Source organism: Pagrus pagrus (assembly GCF_965226575.1).
Source record: "Pagrus pagrus genome assembly, chromosome: 11".
Taxonomy (NCBI): Eukaryota; Metazoa; Chordata; class Actinopteri; order Spariformes; family Sparidae; genus Pagrus; species Pagrus pagrus.
Window position 1 is genome coordinate 23,182,782 of NC_140195.1, and position 14,324 is coordinate 23,197,105.

Below are 14,324 nucleotides of genomic sequence, written 5' to 3' on the forward strand. Positions count from 1 at the left end.
TTTTGTCCACTGGCGAGAATAAACTACAAAAAAACTACAGCAGGATCCTTTTTCTGATATATAACTCTACTAGAGCACCAATATGGAATAAATTGACCCATGAAGATTGTTAAGAAGTTCAATGATTTCAATGATTTTTTCCCTCAGATGTTCTTGGACACACTTGAAATACAACAAATGAAACAGGAGGATATTTAATGTGTAGTTCATACATTATTTGCTGCTGCTTAAAGGGAAAATGCCAATACTTGATAAATTGATAAATAGCCATACAAGTCTTCCAGTATGACAGATAAGCAACCAGTCCAGACTTAAAGTCAATGTTAGTTGAACAAAATTAATATTAGCAAGGGACAGGTTGTTTTCAGTTTGTAAATAATACAAAAATATGGATATTTTAACATACACTTAGTCATGTTGACCATCCTTTGAGGAAGCGGTGAGATGAATTAAAGTACAACATGTGGTTCAAAAAGATGTACATTCATCATCAGGCATCACTTATCTTTAACTAAAAATCAAACTGCTGTTGGATGTTGCTTAAATCACAGAAAAATCCTATTAGGATCAGATTTCCTGCGCTCCCTGAAGTAAAGGGATGTCATTTTGTTTCATGCTGTCAAAACTAGCCTTTAAGTCCTACAATTTTAATCTGTTTCAGTGACTTCATGTAGCATTTGAGTGAGTGTAAACATCAGTGGTTATCTTCAGCCTGACTACCAAATGACGTTCAAGTTGCTGACGTCTGTGGAGAGGTCGGTCTTCGATGGGTAAACCACCTTCAGGCTCCCGTCCTGGTCGACTGTTCGGACCTGCTGGATGATCAGCTCGCTGGAGGAGGTCTCATTGCCGGCAGCCTGCTCTGGTGGGCCGCCCCCTTCCCCGTCTGACCCCGCCTCATCCTGATGCTCTGCTGTGAACTTGTTCAACTCTGCCATTTTCTGTGATGAAACAGGAAATGTCCTTTAAAAGCGCAGTTTAGAGGACTCTCAAAAAAAATTAAACAAAGACCTAAGAACTGTGAGACCATGAAAGTTGTTTTCTTTGTCGTCATTTGACAACCTAGGTTTGACTCTGTGCACCACCCACAGACAGGGTCCAGCATTGGCTGTGGTGAGCCCATTTACTCAACCACCAGCACCAAGATATCCCATCAAGTACTGGACACATTAAAAGTAGCTGTGGAACCTCATGATCAACCTCGTTGTTTTCAGTGATCAAGACGTGAAGTTTTTTTAGAGGCTCCATCAGGCCAAACATGCCACAGTGACCTTTCCTTTTTCCACCACAAATCATCTACATAACATTACCTTAAAACTAGTGAATTATTGAGATTGTTTAAGTTACAGATCATCTTACACAGTGGTGTCTTCATGATTTCTGGTTTTCACATGAGTAGCTACAACAAAAGTCCAGTCTTGGACCCAGATTCAATGAAGAATGATGTTATAACCAGGAGAAACAAGTTCTAATAATCTCGTCTTACACTTTAATGACTGAGGAAAGAAGAAAAAGTGAAGCTTACTACAATCAGAGCGTCCATGACATCTTTACAGGTCTGCAGACTGGTTGCACTCGTCACCTCCAGGAACAACTCTTTGGTCGTCTTCTTGATCTGTAAAGTACAATCAGCTGATCATGTTATTATTTAAAACACAGGGAGACTTGGTGGGCTAAAATAAGACAGTGTAGCACAAAGACAAGCCAACATGCATGTCAGATGTCAGATGTGTTATTGGGTGCACTATTTCTTTTATTTGTTAACATCGATTCCAGTGTATGACAGGATTTAATATGAAATGCTGTCTTACATACACACCTTGGTTTTTTCACTGTTGGTAATAGGTGGGAATGAGATCACATGACCCTCTGCATCCACGAGGCAGGGGTAGTGTGTTTTTCCTTGAAGAATCTGCAGGTATCTGTAACAAAAAAACCCAAAACACAGCAAAAAATAAACAGAGTTGAGAGAGAGAACATGAAAAGGGCTTAAGCAAATATAACAGATGCACAGCATGTGATAACTAAAAAAAGCTCTGTTGTACAGTATAAATACTTGTTTTATGTTCCTGTCTAGTCTCCATCTTCCTCAGTGCTTAAACTGTCCGTATCATGTCAACTATCATAATCAGCTTTTTAAATATGTAATTAATAAAGACACAATTTGAGCTTCATGAGCTACTCCCATCTATTGCTTATTAAACATTGAGGTTGAAATACAGACTAAAGCTGCAGAGCAACATACCTATACTGCCCTATACTGCCCTCATGTGTTCAAACATAACAAGTTATCAAGATTTTTAACCCAAATATCCCCACTGGACTCAAGCCTGTAGTCAGCTAATGAGGATCATTCAAAACACTTCCCTTGACATAAACAAAGCTCAAGCTGTACAGAGAATTCATAAGTTGTACTGACTTGTGGAGGCCAGTGACGTTCTGCCTCTTCTTCTGCTTCCTAAGCTCGTCAGCCTCCAGCTGAAGGTGTCTTATCAGCTCGACGGCCGTCATCTCCTTCCGACCCAGGGACGCAATCTAACAAACATTGTGTTCATTCAACAAATTGTGAAATTTAGACATTTTTAAGAGCACACAGCAACAGAAACACAAAAGACTTTTGTCTCTGACCATTTTATTTTCTGATTTGATCAATGAATAGGATAGATTTTTAATGTCTGTCTGGCATAGCAAATTGATTAAAATCTGAAAATAATGAGCCAAGCAATCTGCATTAACATACTGTAGTGTAATATAACCATATAATCATAAATAAGTAGTTAGTGGTAACATATAACAACTGGTAACAAGTACTGAAATATTAAAGAATCTAATCAAAATGTGAATGAATCATAACGGAATGGTTAAAACATGTATTGCTCTGCACTAGTTGATTGAACAGGCACCTATTGATTGAATTGAGGATTAAACTACTGAATTGTGTTACTATGGAGTGAAATATAACCACAAATGAAAGAGTGAAGTCATGTAATATTATTGTTGTTCAGTCAGTAGGGCAGATCATGGAGGAGAGAAGGAGTTGCTCTGCTCACAGAAAAGCCAAGGCCAAACATGCAGATAAGGAGTCAGTGCAGCTGCCAGCCCCGCCTTACCAGCTCCGCCGATGCCCGGCCTCCAAGATTTGAAGTTGCCGCCATGGTAGAGCAGAAAAGGATGAGCAGAGAATATCGCAGAGAGGTCATAAAACGGGCAAGAGTCGATAGGGGAGGGGGCACGTGTTTTTGCCACGAGAAGGAAAGTACCCAAGTCAGCAAAATTTGGATGTAAGCAAAAGAACGAGCCAGGATTGGACAAACCTTGGGGCCCAGCCCCCAAATTAGTGAATATAAGGAGTATGTTTTGTTTTGAGAAGTTGGGTCTTATCGGATGAACTTTTGTCTGTATGATCCCATGTTTTAATTGTCGACAATTAAACATTACTGCACTCAGCTTTGGAGGACTTCTGGAGATTATTTCCTTTATATTGGTGACTTTTTGAAACTCTGAAACACCTTTTTGGACAAAACAAAGATTAAGAAGTCGATACACGACAATACCTTCAGCTGTGTAGGTATTTTGACGTCATAGATCAGGGGAGCTTTGAGAAGCTGCACGTCATGAGTGGCAATGGTTGCGATGGTCCTTTTACCGCACAAGTCATCATGAAGCTTTGTCTAAAAAACAAACAGGTGAATCTTATTTGGTGACAACACTGACATTTCGTTATCTTATAAGTCGTGTGACAAGAAAACGGTCCGATGTAGGCTGCCTTACCTGAGCCACCAGGAACCGTTTGAGTGCATTCCCAGACTTCAGGTTCATGCCTCTGACCACGCAGCACACCAAGTATGGTCGCACATCTTTCACCTCTGCACTCACTGTGACTGTGAGTGCTGCAGCAGCATCTGAAACATGGAGAACCCTCACCACCATCTTGTTCAGCTCCTCCACCTCATCCTTTTCCTCTGCCGCCGCCTTCTTCTTCTTCCTCTGCTGCTGCCTTTTCCCCTTGTCTGCGTTGCGACCCCCGTCCACATCGCCTCCATCCTCCCTTTTCCCTTTTCCTCTGAGGTAGTCAAGGATGGACTTGGTCTGGCAGCCGTTGACCATCTTCTCCAGGCGTTTGTCGTTCAGCTTGTTGCCTTTGAAGTTGATCTCCTTTAGCTTGGGGCAGTCGCTCAGATCGGAGGGGATCTCACTCAGCTTGTTGTTGGAGAGATCGAGCACCTGGAGGAGAAAAAAACATAGTGCACAAGTTGAGTTTGGCGCTGTAGAGAAGAGCATTAGCTATTCCAAAAGTTGTAGGTGTTATGTAAAGCAGCAGAGCTGCAACTCCTTCACATCAAGGAGGACCCTTAAACTTACAAAATTTGATGAGCGGACCTCCATTGAATAAGAATTGATCCATGGTCCCCATTTGATAAGAATTCTGCTTTGAGATGTTTTAATACTTAAAGTGTACTCAAACCAAGACCAAAATAGTCATATTCTATCATGTTGTTACTTATGGAATAACATTGAACTATAGTGAAAATAAACTATTTGCTGGGGACCCCTGGAACCTAGTCAAGGACCCCTGAACCTCACTATGAGAAGAAGTGGACAAGAGTTTGTTTGTTTGTATGGTACCCACCAGACTCTATTTAAAAAAACTGATATTTAAGTGCTTCATTGCCTATCAACGTATGTGAAACCTTGTTAGCTATAATTTAAGATATACACTATACACTGTGACGACTCCTCTTAAATTCGGAGTACATTTAATCCACCCTTGAACATTTTCCTAAGAGAAAATCGCCACTATGATAGGACATGATAGGCATAGAGGAGCGGCTCTGTGTATGGAGTGTGTAGCAAGTTATGCCGAATTCAAAACAGTGTACCAACATTTAAAAAAACGTCGTATTGTTTGTGTGTATTTCGGTCATTTAAAACAGGTCTGTGGTTGAAGTTCGGCCGACCTTTAAAGCAGCTAGCTTGTGAATGTCTCCACTTAGCTGGTCGATGGAGTTGTCAGAGGCGACCAGTGTGCTGAGCAGATCCAGTCGCTCGGAGTAGAAATCAGCAGGGAAGCCGGTGATGTGATTCTTGGAGATGTTGATGTTGGACAGCTTGGTGCACTGGCTCAGTCCCTCCGGCAGGACCTCCAGGCTGTTGCAGCTCAGATTCAGGGTGTTGAGCTCCTTTAGCTGAGTGATTTCCTCTGGTAAAACCCTAAGGTTGTTGACTGAAAGGTCCAGGACCTTAAGGGACTTGAGGCTGCCGACGACATTCGGGACGGAGGCTAGCTTGTTCCGGCACAGGATGAGGCTCTGGAGGTTGGTCAGATGTTGGATGTCCTCGTGGATCTCTGTCAAACTCGGACACTGGCTAACCTCCAGATAATTCAGCAGTGTGAGGGAGTAGATAGCCGAGGTGAGCCCCCCGTTAGAGGAAATCCTCTCGTCGACAGTTGAACCCTGTAAAACCAGTTCACGTCGTTTTCCTGCCGCTGCTTTCTCTATTTCTGGCCATTGCTCCATGTCATCCATGCTGCGAGACACAAGTTAACAAGACAGCCAAGACAATAAAATGCACGACATCCGTTTTAATATTTCAAAATAAATGATGTCCGGGGCGTACACATTTGAGCATGATTAAAAAAAATTAAAGAACACATGCTTGACTCAATAAACAATTATAAAAACATAATTATAAAAAATTGTATGGATGACTACTACTTTAAAACCTAAATCATTACATAATCGTGAGTTCTAATTATGAGACCTGTGCATTTAAGCATTAATTTGTGGCATATTTTTTTAATCTTTGGGAGGATAAATTTGCGAATACTCTGTAGATTTACTGCAATACTGCAAGAGCAAATAATGTTATAGTTAACGCTACATGCGATACCTTTATTTTGGAGCCAAATATTTTACTTCCGGCTCAGCTCCGCCCGAGCACCAGGAAGTTGTGAGAAAACGCTGACTAAAATGTATTTTGGGTGTCTAACGATATGAAAATTGTCTTGATGTGCAGTTAAAAACATAATACGACCATATATGTCAAGGTTGGTTTTAAAAAAATGAGAGTTGATGTCAAAATCGACTTGAACGCAAATTAAACTGCTTTGACCACAATCCATTGCGCATGTCCGTGCTGGTAGTTGTCAGCGGTGGTTATGGAGATGAGATGCGACTACGAGCTGTCAAGATTACGGTGATGTTCGTGGTAAGATATCTTTGAAATATGGGCAAGAAAACCTTTATTTACTCGAAAATGTATACCAACAAAGTGTAGGACATAACGAATGACCGTTGTCAGCACACTTATTGGATTTTAGCAAGGTAAAATACCTTAACTAAGAATACAGCTTATTGTAAGGCTAGCTGTGTTGGCTAGTTGACAGTTAGCTTACACCCCCTGCCCAACAAGTTCAGGTCAGCATGAAGGAACTCTCTGTCCTGTCCAAGGGGGTTGAGCAAACTCAGGACAGTTTATTTTCATTAAAGTGAACCGTGCACAAAACTCAGTGCAGTAAACTGCTGAATATGTTCTGTCATGCGTTATAGAGGTATGAGCTTGCTTGAGGTTGCTATGGCAACGGCCGGTAGCTCCTCCAAATTATGCTACGTTTTTGTTTTTTTGAACCGTGTTTTTTGTCGGTTTTGTTGCTGAAACGCGTACTGCTTATGGCAGAAATACTGTCTTAATCATGGGAGAAGAAAGCGGATGTTTTGGAAGAAGATCAGCAGACTTTAATGCCGTCACGGCCCTCGGTGTCCTGAGTCCGGCTGGATCGCGGTCCAGGGAGGAGGAGGGTCGGAAGAAGAGCCATGCTAATCCAGTTTGGTTTAAGGCTGCTCCTGGCTGATGTCTTTTCGGAGGAACAGGAATTGGACAAAACGGGACCCAGGCTGGCAAAACAACGTGAAATCAGAGACTGTTGTGCCCACAGGGACCAGATCTCCGAAGCGTGCTGTTCACACACAGTCAAAGTTGATGGACAGTGTTTGCCAGATGTCGAAGTTTTAATATGCCGACCACATTATCATCACCATCTTGTTACTGCTGTTTACATACACCCTGACCCAGAGTCTAAAGAAGCACTACGTGTTTCTATTTTATTTGTGTATTAATAACTGTATGTATGTTGTGTAATTTGTGTAGCATGAAGGTGTTTACAAACTTTCATTTCGTTATACAACCCTGTGTTGTATAATGACGAATAAATTACCTTGTAGGTAAACCCCTTCAACAAATCTTTAAGCCTCTATATATATATATATATATATATATATATACATATATATAGTTTCTTTTCTGGTTTATTTAAACATCAGTAACTGTTTCTTGAGCATTATTTGGTCGATTGTGTGAATGTGTGACATTTAGTAGTTTTGATTTTATTACGAAATATTCAATGTTGCCTTTACTTGTAAGTGCTTTAAATGGTCAAAGTGCTGTGACAGTCTTATAGAACATATTTTTCAAACTTTTTTGTAACTCAAGGAACCCCTAAACTGACACAAATTAGACCACGGACCCCCATTTGATAAGATTTTGACCTAGGGTCCCCCGTATAATAAGATTATTGCTTTTAGATGTTTTATTACTGATAGTGTATGAAACACATGACCAAAATACTCATACCTTCTGTTTTTTGTTATTTGTCGTTGCTTATAGTAAAGTTGTTCATCCTGCTGCAATATATCACTGCCTGTTAGCTACTGTTTTATTAAATGGTTTCCCTTTTTGCTGGGGACCCCCTGGAACCTTGTCAGGGACCCCCACTTTGAGAACAACGCTTTATATTATTCTTTTAACCTGGTCATGAATTTTATTCAGTACTAGTTCTGATACAATACTTGAGGAACTTTTTCCATTTTTTTTGGTTTGGAAATACACAAATTTGTTAAACAAAACTAGTTTCCCATTCAGAAAAAATTTGCCAAATTTCTCAGATGTTGAAAATAAGCACCCATACAAGGACACCACCTGGTCACAGTAGTAGTCTGCTATTGGTGTGATTTAAGTTTGGAACTATCTGATCAAAGAATAAGTAAACTAGACTGAAAATCTGACCACACTATTGAATATACTTGGTGTACTTTCTTGCCACATTCCAGTCAGTTCCAAAAAGAGGTTTGATGGCCAGACATGAAGAGGATGATTTTCTTGGTTAAAACTAGACATACAATACAGACGCCTACAGTTAATTTGTCACTCATTGTCAGTAGAGCAGCTCCAGGCACTAATGGAAGATGCAAATGTAATTGTTGAATCAACATCATCTTAACATCCATAATTTTCTCTAATTGAATTGTTTGTGTTGTATCAGTGTCCATCAGAGAGATGCCCAGAAAGATAGGATTCATTGTGGTCAACTCTTCAAGTCATGAGGACAACTTTAATGCCAAGGAACTCATGGTCCATGCACCCACAGTCAATGGCTGGAGATCCAACAGGTACATTGTTAACACAGTGCTGTACTTTTAAAAGCATAATACATTAATTCATAGCAACTTAAGGTCTTCCAAAGCTCCAAAAGCAATACAAACCTTTTTTAATTAACTGACCTGTAACTCAACATTGTGTGAATCAAATACTCTACAGACAGTGCTCCTACCCTCAGCACATCACCCTCCAGCTGGTGGAGAGAAGTAGGGTGAGGAAGCTGCAGCTGCTGGCCCACCAGTACCTGATCCCAGCCAAGGTGGAGTTCCATATTGGAGACGCCCCTCCTGAAACCAGCAGCCCAGGATTCCCTGGGCAGCTTCGCAGACTGGGGTGAGACTGCAGACCCTGCGGCTCGGTTTTGACTTGCACTCGTGTGTAGCTTTGGTCCTCTGATCTGGATTTGACCAGACCATGAAGGAGGTGTAAGCAGGCAATCTTTGTGGTAGTCATTTGGACATCTTTCACAATCTTTTGACATTTAAGATTTAAGGATTAATCCGGAAAGGTTCACTGGCAGATTGATAATTGATAATACAAATCAAAGGCCGACTGAGGGGAGTGTCCGGGGGATAATATACATTCATGTGTTAGCGATAAGCAATATGCCTGTTGCCCACCCTAACCAAGGCACTAGCTTACAGCTTGGTCCCCATGTCTTACACAGGTGCCACCCACTGCACCAAGTATCTAGTATAAGTTACCCCACACTGATAGAATAATGTACCATGTAAAATATAATGTTGGTCTTGTATGTCTCAGCAGAAGAGCTGAACTGAACAGCAACTCTGTATTCTCACCACAGATATGTGTCTTTGTGCGACAATGAGAAGACAGGCTTCAAAGCACGGGAGCTGAAGTCAGTCCATGTAGATGTCATCGGAACGTACCTGAGAATAACCTTCCACAGGAACCATGTCAACCGTTATAATCAGTACAATCAGGTACTCTGTTAGTGGTAGCGATGGTGTTGCCCTCCATAACTAATTTGATTATATTAATGAGAAAAAGCAACAAAAAAAAACTTAGCCTGCCATCTGTCTGGCCTCCGATAGGCCCGCATACCCCTCTCAGATAATAGTTAAGGGTCTTATTATTGTGATGTGTTGTGGTGAAATGAGAGCATTTTAAATTGGACTGTAAATGCGACTGATAGAAACAGTATGATGCGAAATAGTTTCAGGGTCATTTGAGCGGAACTGCAGTATGTGTTCTCTAGGCAGCTTGAGAATGTCGTCAGATATCAAATCGTGGGGATTTATTTCAAAATATTGTATAAATTAATTTCCTGACAACATCTTGCTAATTATACCATCAACCATAAGCTTGATTTGCATTTTCATTTCTAATAGCACTGAAGTTATTAGTTGAGAATATTTTTATAGTCCGCAAAACATTTCTGGAGCTTCACAGCAAAACAGTGCTGCAGCATACTCCTAAACAACAGAAGTAGATGGGGACTTGTGAAACAAAAACTGAAAGAAAACATAAAATTGCTCCATACAGCTCGTCTGGTGTAGACAGAGGGTGAGTAGATAGTGACTAAACTTGAATTTTTGGGGAAACTTATCTTTTAAACAGTTTTAACAGCAGCATGACAGTTTATGCGGGATTGATTCAAAATAAACAGCATGTTTTCATTTTAGTGAAGGAAAGTTTCATCAACAATGTCACTCATTGATGTGTTTTTTCACAACAATGGAGATCAGGCTTCAACAACACAGTCAATACTTGTTCTTTGTTGGTTTTAGCATTTTTATGTGATTTGTTGATAGTAATAAAGATATCGAATAACACCAGTCTGACCCTTTACACTAAAATGATTCCACTGTTAACCGCCCTGCCCTCACCCATATGTCACATGCACTGATTTGTTTATTTTCCTTTTGTTTTGTCCAACCACCTCACCAACATCTGTTTATGATTTCAGGTTGCTTTGGTTGCCATTAATGTTCTGGGAGATTCTGTGGATGGCAATGCTTTTAACACAATTGTAAGTGAGCCCTCCTTCATCTGTCATTTGTCACTGCACTTACATCAGCACAGCAGTAGGTGGTGCAGTTGTGCTGTGATTCTGTGAGCCAATCCTCTGTCAGCAGTCACTTCGAACTGTGTAGACTGATTTTCCTCCATCCCCTGACACTATGACAGTTTGAACTTTTGACATGTTAAACAAAACAGGTCAAAGTATTCCTCACGTATCGTATATCATATATATTCATATTTTTATCATTTGTCCATAATGGCCCTGAATAATGTGAATGACTGTCAAAGGGATGTTGATTCAACTTACATCTAAGTTTTGAGGCAATATTTGATGGACAATTGTATGGCGAGGATACACTGATTGTATAGATATAGTGAATATATTTCATAGTTGTTTTATTTCGCATTTATCCGTATTCACTGATCCAAAGACAGTGTATAAGTGTGCCTACAGTATATGCCCATGTATTTACCTGAATGGTGTGTGTGTGTGTGTGTGTGTGTGTGTATATGTGTCAGGAATGTAGTAATGAGACACAAAGGGAGGACAGTATGTAATCACACAGGAGGCCTTTAGTTAGCTGGTGTAATCCGATAGTCCTGCAGACGGACAGGTCCTGGAGGAGAGAGAGAGAGCACCTTAAAACACACACAGACACAGAGACATGGAAAGACATGGACACACACTCGCACAGATTCCAATGAACAGGCTGCGCATTGTTGCTCCGCTAATCCGACTCTGAGCACCTCCACCACAGCAGTGATCTTGCCCGAAGGGTCGGCTAGATCTTGTTCTCTTATATCTGTTGTATATGTGGAAGCTGTGTTTGTCCTGTGGAGGGAGACTGTGGCGCAGTAAAGTGTGTCGGTTCATTCAAACTGTGAAGAGAAAAAAAACATATCTTCTCATTTACCTGTAGGGACATCTAGTGATGCAGGTAGTTTCTGTTTTATTTGTCTGAGATGTCTGGCTTTGAGATTTCTGCCTCAACTGCAGTGCGATGTAGATGACACATAAAGATGAAACAAGATTAAAAAAAAACAAAATATAAATAAAATAACAATATAAAACCTATATACAAAGTGCAAGCTCTCAATTTTGACCTTACTCTACCTTCATTTCTTTTTGGGGTATGTACGTGTTTCTGCCCTGTATGGCAATGTAACCCCATTGGCCTTTATCACAGTAGACATTTTGACTTGTTGCTGTAGTAAAAGCACAGTGGATACTATTATCGCTCCCTGTGTCCCTGCAAGTCATGTCATGTTTGACAATGGGCCAGCATGAGCAATACAAGGAGCGTGAAACTGAAGCACAGTGAAATGAAATTCAGCCATCATTAGTTTTATTATTGACACCTGCGCTTATCCTTCTATGACATATCAGAAATGTGTTGCATCTCTCTCTCCAGCTCTCATGTACAGTAGTGATTTATGTGATTTGTGGACCATTATGGGATAATCATGTCATCATGATAGACGTGTTTTCTTTCATTATTAGCTTTTATTATAGTTTGTTGAGCTTTTATTATCTCCTGTTTTACTGGTGTTTTTGTTGCGTGTTCTCTTTCCTCGAGATGTGTTGTTGTGTGAACTTTGAGATGCCGTGTTACTCTGGATAATCTGCAGAACACATGGTCCCCAGTTTTCATAAGGGCTCTTCCTTTGCTGCAAAGTAGTTCCAGAAAACTGCTCACTGCCTGAGGATTTTTCAGAATAAAAATGTACATAGTTGATGTTGAATTTTTAAATAACATTTTCCACTTCTGAGCACACTGCAGAAAAAAATCCATTCACCTTTATTGTGTTGGGTGGTGGCTAAAATCTTTTGACTTTAACTTGAACATTTAAAACCAAAAGTATCTGTATCAAGAAAGTTTCTTTTGTAATTTGAGTGAACTGCTCTTTTTAGAAGTAGCTTAAGAAGTGTAGTACAAGAGCATCACTTAGAAATGTGCTTATTGCCAAAGCAATAACATCACATCTAATCTGTGTCAATGATTAATAGAGAGGATGTGACATTAACACTTCAAATCAGTTAGCAACATGTCAAGCTGTCAGTTAAGCAATAATCTAAGTTATCTGAAATAGAGATGTATTAAACACTTCTGACTGCTCTTTGCCTTTTTGGACATTTCAGCTTCTCATTTCAGACACATTATATGATCAAGTAAGTTTACAGTATTGTTATTGTTCCTACTTACTACTGGTTAACAGGAAGTTGTGTTCTGCTCTACAAGGAAGTTTGTCCTTTATCTTGATAAATGCTGGTTTGTTTTGTATGAAGTACTGCAAGAATGATGTCATCAGCAGACAGTGTTTGCTGTTCTCATAGTGATTGGTCACTTAACATTTCAGGGGATAGCAGTGTACACAGTAGATTACAAGTCTCCATGTATGACCATAGCCTGGAGGCATTGATTAATGATTGGATTTGTGTGTGTGAGTGTGTGAGTTAGTACTTGTAGTACTGCCATTGCGAGGTCCAAGGAGTTTTTGAAAGAGGCAGTTTAAGGTCAAGGTAAGGGTTGAAGTTGAGGGCCACCTTAAAGCTAATGGGATTAGAAAACTAGTAATACAAGAGTATATACAGTACGCACGTGTGTGTGCGTGTGTGTGTGATTTGTCCATCTGTTTACCCCCAGCCAAGCCAAGAGCAGCTGATCGAACAATACCTCAACAGTACCCAGCTGGAAGCCGCCTTGGACACGACCTTCATGGGGTGAGGCTAGGCCATTGAACCCTGGTTTCTTTGTCTTGTGACAATAACATTGTTCAACAAAGCCATTTAGTCTGGAAGCTAACCAATAAGGCATTCAAGGTCACTCGCATTTGAAGACAATGCAGGTGGTGGTCCGTCCAAAGAGGAAAACACATTTCGAAATTGTTTTTTTCTGTGAATATATCAACCCCCAAGGGACGCTTCACCTCAGGGTCTCAATCCTTGGGGGGTCTGTCAGTGTTTTTCCTCTTTGATCAGGAATTGCACAATACGTAGCCCATTTAACTGATGATGACACATGTATTTTACACTGGCATTATCTCAAATTCATTTAGACACTAAATCATCTTTTCTGTTTCTATATTCAACATGGCTCAGAAGTGTAACCTAAAGAGCTAAGAACTGTGTTGTTGTGTAGAAAGAAATGTTTTAATGTTTCAGTTTATTTAATGTTTCATATTTTTGTCACCCTTGTGTTCTGTCTTGCACCCAGCAAATGTGAGTCTATCTCCCCCTTGGACGACCTGGCTTTCGACATGTACCAGGACCCCGAAGTCGCCCATATCATCCGTGTCCTAGACCAGAAAAAGCAGGACATGGTCCGGCAGGAGAAATTCGAGCAGGCCAAGAATCTGAAGCAGGCCATCGCAGACCTGCAAAAGGTACTGTAACTGCTGAGAGGCAGACTGGATGGCTACAATGCACTGACACCAAATATTTTCTCACATGGTTGAACAGGATGTGTTCTCTCTGCAGTGAGAACATTTAGTGTCTTACTGAGTTACTGTCAGTTTGAATAAGTCTTGAATAATTTATATTAAAAGCCTTCAGAAGATTAAATAGGGCTTATGGACAGTTACCAAGTCCCATTCAAAACAAAATTAAAAATTGTTTAATTTTCAGTTTTTGTACCAATTAAACAAACAAATACAATGTGTTATTACTGGGCTTTTTAGGTAGTGGTTGGTAGAAAGAGCAAGGCTAGCTTTTTCCCTGTGCTCTCAGTCATTATGCTAACCTAAGCTAATCACCTGCTGGATCTAGCTCTAGAATTATGAGGCGCATAACACACAGGTGCACAACCACACGCGCACACACACACACACACACACACACACTTCTCTACATTTCAGTGGGAAATGTTGTACATTTTACTCCACTACATTTCTGACAGTTCTAG

General features: G+C 40.4%; 2 protein-coding genes across 3 annotated transcripts in view; one reads left to right on the forward strand and one right to left on the reverse strand.

The window, feature by feature from the left end:
• Window positions 1-178: 178 nt before the first annotated feature.
• lrrc47 (leucine rich repeat containing 47) lies at window positions 179-5,561 on the reverse strand. The gene is made up of 7 exons (XM_084365740.1): window positions 4,959-5,561; window positions 3,772-4,224; window positions 3,555-3,671; window positions 2,420-2,535; window positions 1,820-1,922; window positions 1,526-1,615; window positions 179-941 (listed from the first exon to the last, which is right to left on the reverse strand). Exons 1-7 carry the CDS (start codon window positions 5,526-5,528, stop codon window positions 717-719), a joined length of 1,674 nt encoding a protein of 557 aa, XP_084221866.1. The 5' UTR covers window positions 5,529-5,561; the 3' UTR covers window positions 179-716.
• Window positions 5,562-5,995: 434 nt separating this feature from the next.
• cep104 (centrosomal protein 104) overlaps window positions 5,996-14,324 on the forward strand; it is a 28,822-nt gene continuing 20,493 nt past the window's right edge. The window contains exons 1-8 of one of the 2 annotated variants that reach the window (XM_084367494.1): window positions 5,996-6,210; window positions 8,321-8,447; window positions 8,596-8,769; window positions 9,242-9,380; window positions 10,367-10,429; window positions 12,563-12,592; window positions 13,068-13,144; window positions 13,638-13,806. In XM_084367494.1, the coding sequence (XP_084223620.1) occupies window positions 8,335-8,447; window positions 8,596-8,769; window positions 9,242-9,380; window positions 10,367-10,429; window positions 12,563-12,592; window positions 13,068-13,144; window positions 13,638-13,806 (765 nt within the window). In that variant the 5' untranslated portion in view covers window positions 5,996-6,210; window positions 8,321-8,334. The remainder of the gene's footprint in view (window positions 6,211-8,320; window positions 8,448-8,595; window positions 8,770-9,241; window positions 9,381-10,366; window positions 10,430-12,562; window positions 12,593-13,067; window positions 13,145-13,637; window positions 13,807-14,324) is intronic. The other variant, XM_084367495.1, reaches the window with a different exon arrangement.